A 12038-nucleotide genomic window follows, 5' to 3' on the forward strand; every position below is an offset into this window, starting at 1 on the left:
GCTCTCAGTGCTCACACTCCGCTCCTCCCTCAGTGTGTGTGTGTGACACACACGGATGTAAGCCGGTAACACACACGCGGGGACACACACACACACACACTCCGTTTTCCGCCTCTGTGTCCGAGCTTTAGATTCTTTTCTCCGCTTTTTTTCTGTGGATCAGAGTCTCCTCACGAACCGGATGCGAACTGCCACCACAAAGGAAAACCAGAGCAGCCAATGAGCGGCGCCCCGCGGGAGCGGGATCAGCCAATCACCGTCCACCAGGCGAATCTAAACGAGACGGAACGAGCCAATGAGAGGCTGGGATGTGGGCGGGACTTGTAGTTTTGAATCGTAGCATCCAATACCAGGACGCGAACCGGCACGCGACTTAAAAGCATACGCCCCGCCACATGACGTGGCATTTACGTAAGACACAGCGGATACGCGTACACGGTCACGTGACCGCTTTAAATCCCGGAAGTGTCTGGGTTTGGTTTTAGTGCAGGAAGTGGAGCTTATGTTCAGTACATGAAGGTGTGATTCCTGAGGATACTGATTATTTAATGATTTATTTAAATAAATATATAGCATTTAAGAATAATGATTTTGTGCTAAAATATGAAAATTTCATGAAAAAAAAACCAAAAGGCGTTATAACATGATTTAAGAATTTTATCACTATCACAGCAGGGATAGCCCTTCTATAACAATACCAATACAAACAATAGTAAACATGTAAATAAAAGAAAGGATTTTACACACAGAACACATTTAAATGTTTATAATAATTTATTGAGGCTGCACAGAAGTTTTAATGACAGCAGCACTTTTCATGTGTGTACAGGAAACTAATATAAATCCAACTAGCAGGCGAAGTTTCATATCATCAGCTTTGGATCAAAGTATTAATTACAGAGAATTAAAAGGCTACTCTGGCCCACAGTATGATAATCACATGTTAATTGATATGCAATAAGACTTGCATCGTGCCCTCTGATTGACTCTGTAGTGTGTAACTTTACTCTTGATGACCTAGTTAGTCAGTGTTTATCATGTAAAAATACTTATACATCACATGCATTATGATTGGCCCATTATGATTTGGTCATGTGACTGGGAGGGGTTTGCACAGACATAAGTAAAACTTAGAGCTTTTAATTAAGTAGTGCTGAGGGTTAAATGTTAGCAGGCTAACGTGCTACATTAACTGTGTGTGTGTTAGTGTTAAGCTGAAAAGAGAGAGAGACAGAGAGAGTCATGAGAGATGATCATATGAAGGTCTGTATGGTGGGGGTGGAGGTGGGGGGAGATGCCCTCTCAGGAGATGCAGATACACGATGGACTACTTCACGCTGAAGATCCTCCACTCGTTTCTGAAGCTCCGCCCTTTTAGCGAGCAGCTCTTTATAGCGCTGATGCAACGGCTCCTGGACACACACACACACACACACACACACACTGAATACTACTATAGCACTGAACCTGACCTGACCAGTAAGTGTGTAAGAGTCTGTGTGTGTGTGTGTGTGTGTGTGTGTGTGTGTGTATACCTGAGGTCTGAGGCGGGGGTTCCAGCGGATGTAGTAGGAGGTCCACAGCTGCAGGTGTCGGATGGAGACGGAGGGAAGCAGCACGTGTGTGTCGTAGTGAACATACAGAGGATTCACAAACTCCTCCAACTGACAGTTAATGAATGACCAGAGGGACACGGTGCGCTTCTGGGCCTCCTACACACACACACACACACACACATACGCACACACATGCACACGCACGCACACCTGTGCTTTTAAATAAGATAGTGCTTCCCAATTCCACACGTGTACTCTTACACACCCACTTTCTCACACACACACACACACAACACACGTGCACTCTCGCGCGCGCACACACTCTCGCGCACGCGCACACACACACTCTCGCGCACGCGCACACACACACTCTCGCGCACGCACACACACACACTCTCGCGCACGCACGCACACACACACACTCTCGCGCACGCGCACACACACTCTCGCGCACGCGCACACACACTCTCGCGCACGCGCACACACACTCTCGCGCACGCGCACACACACTCTCGCGCACGCGCACACGCACACACACTCTCGCGCACGCGCACACGCACACACACTCTCGCGCACGCGCACACACACACACACTCTCGCGCACACACACTCTCGCGCACACACACTCTCGCGCACACACACACACACTCTCGCGCACGCGCACACACACACACTCTCGCGCACGCGCACACACACACACACTCTCGCGCACGCACACACACACACTCTCGCGCACGCACACACACACACTCTCGCGCACGCACACACACACACTCTCGCGCATGACACACACACACACACACTCTCGCGCATGCACACACACACACACACACTCTCGCGCATGCACACACACACACACACTCTCGCGCATGCACACACACACACACACACACTCTCGCGCATGCACACACACACACACACACACTCTCGCGCATGCACACACACACACACACACACTCTCGCGCATGCACACACACACACTCTCGCGCATGCACACACACACACTCTCGCGCATGCACACACACACACTCTCGCGCATGCACACACACACACTCTCGCGCATGCACACACACACACACACTCTCGCGCATGCACACACACACACACACTCTCGCGCATGCACACACACACACACACACACTCTCGCGCATGCACACACACACACACACACACTCTCGCGCATGCACACACACACACACACTCTCGCGCATGCACACACACACACACACTCTCGCGCATGCACACACACACACTCTCGCGCATGCACACACACACACACTCTCGCGCATGCACACACACACACTCTCGCGCATGCACACACACACACTCTCGCGCATGCACACACACACACTCTCGCGCATGCACACACACACACTCTCGCGCATGCACACACACACACACTCTCGCGCATGCACACACACACACTCTCGCGCATGCACACACACACACACTCTCGCGCATGCACACACACACACTCTCGCGCATGCACACACACACACTCTCGCGCATGCACACACACACACACACTCTCGCGCATGCACACACACACACACTCTCGCGCATGCACACACACACACTCTCGCGCATGCACACACACACACACTCACCTCTGCGAGTCTCTGCTGCTCTGAATTAAAGAGGAAGGTTCCAAACAGACAGCTGTACATGTGATCCAGCAACGTCAACAGGAAGTTCTCATTAAACTCAAACACTGCAGGGAACTACACACCACACACACACACACACACCACACACACACAGCCGAGAGTCACATTCATCATTAGATACAGTATCACACACCAGAATGGGTGGAGCTTGATGGATGGTAACCGTGGTAACTGACCTGCTGCGTTATCTGCCACACACAGTCAATGAACTGCAGGAAGATGGGGGAGCGGTCCGCATCAGTGTGGTTCTGATCACCATGACCCACCCTCTGTAACACACACACACACACACACACACAAGAGACAGAGAGAGAGGGTAACTACTCACATTTAACAGTTTAGCTCAGTGTGTGTGTGTGTGTGTGTGTGTGTGTGTGTGTGTACCTGCTGGAAGCGGTGTCCGAAGCTGACCCACTCCTTCTCCACGAGGGTCTGGAAGCCCCGGACGGTTCTGTAGTGCGAGTCGAGCATCAGCATGCAGAGAGAGGAGAGCTGAGCGGTTCTGTCCCAACCGTCACTGCAGTGGATCACCACCGACGTCTTACTGCACTCCACCTTCTCCACGATCCGCACTGCACCCGCCAGGATCGCCTACACACACACACACACACACACACACACACACACAGATTTCCAGACATGCACGCTCAGTAATACACTTTCTTTTTTTTTTTTTACAGAATTGTGTGATTAGTTGTGTGTGTGTGTGTGTGTGTGTGTGTGAGAGAGAGAGAGAAGCATGTCCTCATCATGTACACACTTTCATCACACTAAACACACCATGTGCACTACACACACCGCTCTGTAATACACAATGATTGGTCGGTCTTGTTATGATGTGGTGGGCGTGGCCATGCATGGTCATTACTGGGTCACATGACCATAGCATGTCACATGTCCTTCTGCCACGCCCTTTTATCCTGTACTTTACTGTTGGGTATTTTTTATCTGTCTATTTATAACAATAACAATAATAACTGATGAATTAAATTAAAAATCTAAAATTGATGGGGATGATGGAGTGTGTGTGTGAGAGAGAGAGAGAGAGAGAGAGAGAGAGAGAGAGAGAGAGAGAGAGAGAAGCTCCACCTTAATGTGCTCCAGCCAGTGAGTGGCCTCAAGGTTGGACAGCCAATGAGATTCCTCGATGTTGGGGTAGACCACCTCCTTCAGTTTCCGTAGCGACTCGCGCATGACGTGAATGTTGTGTATGTCGAGGAAGACGAGTTCAGCGTTCTGATACGCATCCTCACTCTCACAGCCACCTCCCTTCATCTACACACACACACACACACACACACACACACACACATTCATTTTGCTGAATATGACTTACAGCTCACAAAAATATTAAATCCTGTATCTCAAAATATTATAATATGTAAAAATGAGTTTGAGAAATGTACTATTCATACAGTATACACACTGTGTATTTCTCAGTCTAGTTCAGTGCACAGACACACACACACACCCACACGGAGAAGACTGCTGACTCGACAGTCGTCCAGAAGATGATCATCCTCGTTAGGTGTTGTATGGAATCATATTCATGGAAAGTTAACTGGAAGGGAAAAGTTTGGTGGGAAAATAACTTAGGAGAGCGTCACATGGAGTGGAGCGAGGCTGGAGTCGGTGCATCGAGAGCCACCAGGCACAGACGTCTTCAGGAAATGGGCTACAACTGGTGCATTCCTAGATCCAAGCCACTCTTGAACCAGGGACGGCCTCAGAAGCGTCTTACCTGGGCTAAGGAGAAAAGAAACTGGACCACAGCTCAGTGGGCCAAAGTCCTCTTTTCAGATGAACGTAAATTTTGCATTTCATTTGTAAATTAAGCTTCCAGAGTCTGGAGAAAGAGAGGAGAGGCACAGAATCCAGTGTGTAACACGGTGTCTACCAGGAGATATTAGAGCACTGTACGTTTCCCTGATATTCCTGGGACTGATCGGCCTGACGACTCGCCCGACCCGACCCCTATAGAGAATCTCTGGACTATTGTCAAGAGGAAGAGGAGAAACACCCAATTATCTCTGTGTGTGTGTGAGAGAGAGAGAGAAAGACAGAACCTTGTTAGCGGCGGCGTTGCTGCTGGGACGGGCGTCAAAGATGAACAGTTTGTGAGACTGTGCGTTAGCGTCCATGACGGCCTGCAGCAGCTTCTCATCGTCTCGACAGCGCTTCCCGCTCACCCCCGACATGGGCTGGCCCGACCGCACCACCGCCGCCTGACTCTGCGGGTGTAGCCACGATAATACCTACACACACACACACACACACACACACACAAGCTCTGAGCTTGTAATGACCTCGTAGAATGGACTCTGCCACACACACACACACACACACACACACACACACACACACAAACACAGATCAGTCAGGAGTGAGAGTGATGATGTCACTGACCGGAATACGACCTTTGGCTCTGAAGGTAGCGACACGGCGCAGTTCATCGTCAGTGACGGTTACCGGGACGACCAGGGTAGAGGGATAGGAGTCACACAACTCATACCGATCATTCACCTTCGAGATCCTCCAGCTCTCATTGGGCAGACCCTGCTCGCGCGCACACACACACAAGCACACACGCACACACGCATTAATCTGGAGAAAAATACGAAACAAAAGCAGTCTTTTTCTTTTAATCATCATCTCTACAAGTACGGCAGCTGTCCTTGTTCTGCTGTACACACACACACACACACACACACACACACACACACACACACACACAGTACCTGTCTCTTGTACTCCACCAGAGCGTCATACACTTTCCAGCCGTTCTCTGGGAAAACCTGATTATAGTCAAACGCAAACAGAGACTGGGGGGTGGGGGGGGAGATAGTTATTAGTGATGACATTTTTTGGCATTAATTTGTCACAAAGTGGAGGATCATGGGTAACTACACACACACACACACACACACACACACACACTCACCAGGTTGTTAGAGAGAGGGAAGGCAAGCTTGTTCAGCACATCAAACACTGATTTTTTTAAGGAGTCGTCAGGCTGTTTATGGACAAACCGCAAGTTCCTTATGTCCTACACACACACACACACACACACACACACACACACATATATATAAAGCATCCTGGTGTTTAGGTGTTGAGACTCTCCTCACCAGTGAGGTGTGGGTCCGGTTATGTGGTGTTAATTCACATATTAAAAACTGGTTCTCACACACACACACACACACACACACACACACACACACACACACACCTTGCAGACGAGTCCATAAGAAACATCCCCCCTGCTAGAGGCTCCTCCAATCTTCTCAACTCTGCTGATCACACCGAGCGGGAGATCCAACACAAACACAGGCTCCTGCGCGCACACACACACACACACACACACACACACACACACAGAGGTTGGAAATCCACACATCATAATCAGATTCTATTATATACAGTGGTTAATCAATCGGAATGTAGGTCCTACCGTCGCCGCGCTCGGCGGTACCGTTTGGCTTTGTGCGTTTGCTGGCTTTTACCGTTGAGTGGCGCTATATAACTACAGACTGACGCCTCATGCCTTAGTTCATTCTCTGCTGGATTAATGAGACACGGAGTTTTAGAACTGCACGTAGTAGCGGATAAAATCAAGTAAAACATTGTAGTTAAACAAATTTATAATCACAGAACTAAAATGACGATACAAATGTAGAATTTAAATTAAATTAAATCTTATTAGGATCAAATTTAAACAAAATAAATGTTAACACAGTGAGCCTTTAAATTTTATCACGTGTAATTAGAAAAGATGCGTGTAGGGTTTTGTGTCGTCTTATATCTTGTGTTCTTTAAATTTATAGTAGATTTATTAACTAAAATAAATGACCATAAAAATTATAACATTGTCAGGACGTTCTACTGCGTCAGCTGATGTTGGTCATTCAGCCCCGCTTGTGTTTGTGCGTTATTATAAGAATGAAATGCAGTAGACTGTTATGATCTGTAACGGATTCGACCCATGTTGCACGGGCGGCACCATAAAGCACGGACACGAGGAGAGGTCTTACGGGAAAAGGGTAATTTATTTAGGCAAAATGGGGAAGGAAAGTGTTGAAGGAGGGAGAATGGAAAGAAAGGGATAAAGGTTGTGCATGTGCAGTTCCGGGGGCTGTGCCACACTGGCATGCGGGCACACAGCTGATGCTAAGTGTTGGTGCGCGGAGTGGCAGAACTGAGCACGCGGAGGCAGCGCTCCTGCACGCTCCCTCGTGACGGCGCTTCTCCCGCTGTCGATGGCCGGCGCGAGTTCTCGCTGACGCAAAAACCTAACCACACTTTTCCTCTTCGGCAGCGGGGCTGCGAGGGCGGGCACGGTGCGGGAGTGAAGATGCCGCGGGAGCTCGCGCAGCTCTTTCTCGCGCTGTCCTCAGCGCGGAGATCAAAGGGCGGAATTCTAGTGTCCTTGTTTAAAAGCCCTGGGCCGCGTCACATCTCCCCACTGACATGCTTTTTTTATATTCTCCATTACATCACGTACTTCCCAGACCTCAGACAAACCTCCGCGCCTTGCTTTTATAATGCGGAGCAAGCCCGAGATCATATTAACGTTAATTATCGCCAGCCGGCACAAATAGGCGGCCCGCCTATTCAGGGAGCCTACGGAGTGAGGGAGTAGTTATAGTAGATTTGGGCGTACACCCATCACACGCGCACGCCGTGGCAGATCATAATAATTGTCCTAAACTTGTATTTCATAAGGTTTTCCGAGCGGTGGTACAGCGCAACGGGGGTCATTATTTACTATTAAACATTAAACGAATTTACAAAACTTAATGCGTGCGATTAAGCGCTGATTCTACATAGGAAAGTAAAGAAGAGGATCCTGATGCTCAACATTCCGGAGACCAAACCCCATTTAAATTAAATTAACAAATATTGCATGTAAATAACAATAGCCCACGTTTAAAAAAGCATTTTTATTTAGATTATAAAAAAATTATCCTGCATCTGTTTTAGGTGTTCCAGCTGCCACTGTTCTAAAATTCAAATTAAATTAAATCTTATTAGGATCAAATTTAAGCACAATAAATGTTAACACAGTGAGCCTTTTGATTTTATCACTTGTAATTAGAAAAAAAGCGTGTATGGATTTGTGTCATCTTATTTCTTGTGTTCTTTAAATTTATAGTAGATTTATTAACTGAAATAAATGACCATAACATTAAAACAGTGTTAGGACGTTCTACTGCGTCAGCAGATGTCGGTCTTTCAGCCCCGCTTGTGTTTTTGCGTTATTATAAGAATGAAATGCAGTAGACTGTTATGATTTGTAACGGGTTCGACCCATGTTACTCAAACAACTCAGTTCAGGTGTAAGTAAATGGATAGAAAGTAAATGTCTGTGCTGTTTGGGGGAGGGACGTGCTAATGATTTGTTCGGCTCTGTGTGTGTGTGTGAGAGAGAGAGGGGGGTGTCGCGGTCGTTTTCAGTGAAACAAAGGCTCAGCTGAAAAATGTTAGGCACATCAGTCACTTAACCCCCAATAAAAGGTATTTGAGTGTTATGATAGTTGTAATATAACAGATGCACACTGAATACTAAACCTAAACCAGGCACGGAGATTAATGAACCAAGATCGCCCCCATACCCGTTTAAAAAAAATAAATAATAATAATATTATTGTGTATAGACTGATTAAAAACAATGCAATTTATGCTATCATAAGGAAAATAACAAGTTCTTCCATTCCAATGATTAAAAAAGGTAACAATGTCAACTTTAGAATCTAGAATCCAGGAGATTAAAATTACACAAATTGAAATCACTGAAAGTCTCCAGAAGAGCCTCAGATTCAAGAGGTTTTTAAAGTGGGGAGAAGTGCATTTCAGTTCCTCTGAATGTATAGGTGAGAACAGCCGATTCACACCTGGGGAGGGTGAATAATTTGTATTTGAATGTTGTCTGGCATTGTAAAGCACTATAGTGACACTAAAAGAACAACCCAGGATTAATAGGAATTCTTATACTGCATAAACATTATTTAGCACAAAAAAATTCCTCGCGCTCGGGAAAACTATGCGTGCGGTTGAGCGCTGGTTAGACTATAGGAAATTAAATCGGAGGGTTTTTATTTAGACTATTAAAAAAATAACCTGCGTCTATTTTTAGGCGTGCCAGCTGCCACTTTTTAGTTAGAAGTTTTCAATACAAAGCTTATAATGCCCACATGACATGACGGAATAAGGCACGGCTGGTGATGATTGGGGTTTGTTGGGTTACAGTGGATTTTACTACGCGGTGTGAGTGCAATGGCCATCCGTCTGCTCGCGCTGACTCTGCTCTCCTCGGATGGCCGTACCGCCCCCCTCCCACCTCTTGCTCCTTTGAAGTCACCGGGGCGCGTTCTATTTGCCCTGCTTGCATGCCGCACTTCCGCGTTGTTGCACGTGTGCTGCATACACAGCGCGTAGTAAAATCCACTGTAGCCCAACAAACCCCGAGTATTTTATAGCGTGTGGTGCAAGCACGGGCAACGATAGCAACGATAGCTTACCAGTCATGTGTAATTCTGCGGTCCCGCTGCTTCGCATGTCTGAAGGGGAGGCCGCCTAACTAGTGAGCGAGGAGTGATATTGATTTGGGCGCACGCCGTGACAGGCTGAAAAAACTGTCAGATTAATGTGCAAAAACTATATAATAAAACTATATAAGACTACATGCCTTTATAAGACTCAACTTTTATTTAAGCGCACTCACAATAACGAAAAAACGTTGTGATTTTGTAAGTGTTGTGATTTTGTAAGTGTTGTAAGCTGCGCTGTTCTGTATTGTTTTTGGTGAACTTGAGCGCGTCAGAAAATGAACGCAAACGTTTTTTTAAATGGTCAGAGTCAGTCTGCTTGCTGTTTTCCCGACGCGTTCATAATCATTAGTCTACTTCTGCCGGTGCGCTCTGGAAAACTCCATGCATGCGGCTGAGCGCTGATTAAAACTATGGAGTAAATTAAAGAGGAGAATCACGATGCCGAGTCCTGAGCCCAAACCTCATTTAAATTAAAATAACAAATATTATAAGTAAAAAAAAAACAACGGTTTTAGAAACCGTTTATAAATTCTTTCCGACATGAGTTGGCCCGGTGTTATGCGCAGAGCGCCGGGAGATTTCCTGAAGCTCAGAAATCACTGGGCATGTTTTCTAAATAGCCGCTATCTTTAATAACTGATGAAGGTTTTGAGCTGTATACACACGCATTCCTGCCTAAACAACTCTTAAAACTACACCTGTAACACAGTAAACAGTAATATTTCAAACATTCTGCAGGCTGATATTTGGAGAAAGGAAAGAATAATGAATAAACCAGTTGTTGGGTCAAAATAACCCAACCAGGTGTTCATTTGTAAACTACATCTCATATGAGCCAACATGAGCAACCCAACAATGTGTTTAAAGTACCTGAAATAATCCAGAACTTAAATAACAATAAACCGATACAGAGATACGCTGTATAACGGTCACTGTTATATTTACGGCAACGAGCGAAAATGTCACTTTGCGCCACCTGGCGGCCATTTTACGAATGACTTTGAAATGCAACTGATTTATTTTGGCCGCTGACGTTTTTACGCGGCGGTGAGCGCGACGGTAATAACCATTCCAATTGATTAACTACTGTAATTATAATCATTATATTATAATATTATAATTTTCACATTATACTCAGACCATGATGAAGACAGGAGTGCGTGTGTGTGTGTGTGTGTGTTACCCGGCTGACGGATCTGAAAAACAGTCTGTAGTTGGTGACGGTGAGTGTGCCGTGTACTGCTCCCACAAATGGACAGATGTAGGTCACATCTTTAGCTGCACACACACACACACACACACACACAGAGTCCATACTGCACTCTAATAGACATCATGACAGTGGTACCTTGGAATATGATTTTAATCCGTCCTGGAGTTCTTAAGGTGAAACACACCATCCCAAAGGAAATAATGTAAATACAGATAATCCGTTCCAGCCACACAAAAATATTACCAATGGTACTATAATTATATTTTTGCATATTAAAACGATCAAAACATTTAAAAAAGACAGAAAAATGTGATAATATACACAATAAATACATATTAATTTTATAATTAATTTATGATTGTTTTTGGCACCGGCTGCCAAACTAAAAGCGGCTTCCTTTTTCTTCTTGCTAACATTTTTTGGCACACATGGTGCTGTCTTTATTAAATCTTACATAAAATGCAATCAATCAGGGTGTGTGTACAAACTCGGGCTCTTTAGAACACACACAGTACTATTTTCGACATTGGAGAATCAGACTGAAGACATTTAAACTGTGTTTGAACAGTAAGTAGAATCAGTAGCATGAAAATAACACAGATGGAATCTGCGCCGAGGTATTGTGACAATATTAAATCAGAACATCCCCGGCGATTCCCGTCACTAGTAAACAGTGTGTCCTGAGGAGTGTGCAGGACGGCTTGTAGCACATTTCAGTAGGAGACACCAGGATAACATTTACACAGAAGAAACGTAGCAGTGTAACGTAGCTAACACCGAACCTGTGTGTTCTGTGTGTGTGACTGCAGAAACGTACAAGAATGACGGTCTGTGTGTGTGTATGTGTCTTACATTCAATCTGTACAACTTCCTTCTCTAACAACTCCAGCTCATCCTGACAAAGAGAGAAAAAGAGCGAGAGACAGAGAGAGATGGGGGGAGAGACAGAGACAGAGAGAAAGGGGGGCAGGGAGAGACAGAGAGAGAGAGGGGGGGAGAGAGAGAGAGAGAGAGAGAGAGAGAGAAGGGGGAGAGAGAGAGAGAGAAGGGGGAG

General features: G+C 46.0%; 2 protein-coding genes across 3 annotated transcripts in view; both read right to left on the reverse strand.

The window, feature by feature from the left end:
* fam76b (family with sequence similarity 76 member B) overlaps nucleotides 1–163 on the reverse strand; it is a 5633-nt gene extending 5470 nt beyond the window's left edge. The window contains exon 1 of one of the 2 annotated variants that reach the window (XM_053485486.1): nucleotides 1–163. This exon is cut by the window's left edge and continues 279 nt beyond it. The gene's annotated coding sequence lies outside the window, so the exon portion shown is untranslated. The other variant, XM_053485485.1, reaches the window with a different exon arrangement.
* A 592-nt stretch (nucleotides 164–755) lies between these two features.
* On the reverse strand, nucleotides 756–11879 carry LOC128511957 (myotubularin-related protein 2-like; the record flags this gene model as incomplete). The annotated part of the gene is made up of 13 exons (XM_053485000.1): nucleotides 756–1412; nucleotides 1536–1766; nucleotides 3164–3277; nucleotides 3400–3492; nucleotides 3608–3814; nucleotides 4313–4498; nucleotides 5290–5478; nucleotides 5630–5779; nucleotides 5962–6045; nucleotides 6165–6269; nucleotides 6453–6557; nucleotides 10955–11049; nucleotides 11837–11879. Coding segments are annotated over 12 exons (1425 nt in total), but the record flags the coding sequence as incomplete, so codon positions are not given.
* Nucleotides 11880–12038: the final 159 nt, after the last annotated feature.

Source organism: Clarias gariepinus, chromosome 24, assembly GCF_024256425.1.
Source record: "Clarias gariepinus isolate MV-2021 ecotype Netherlands chromosome 24, CGAR_prim_01v2, whole genome shotgun sequence".
Lineage (NCBI taxonomy): Eukaryota > Metazoa > Chordata > Actinopteri > Siluriformes > Clariidae > Clarias > Clarias gariepinus.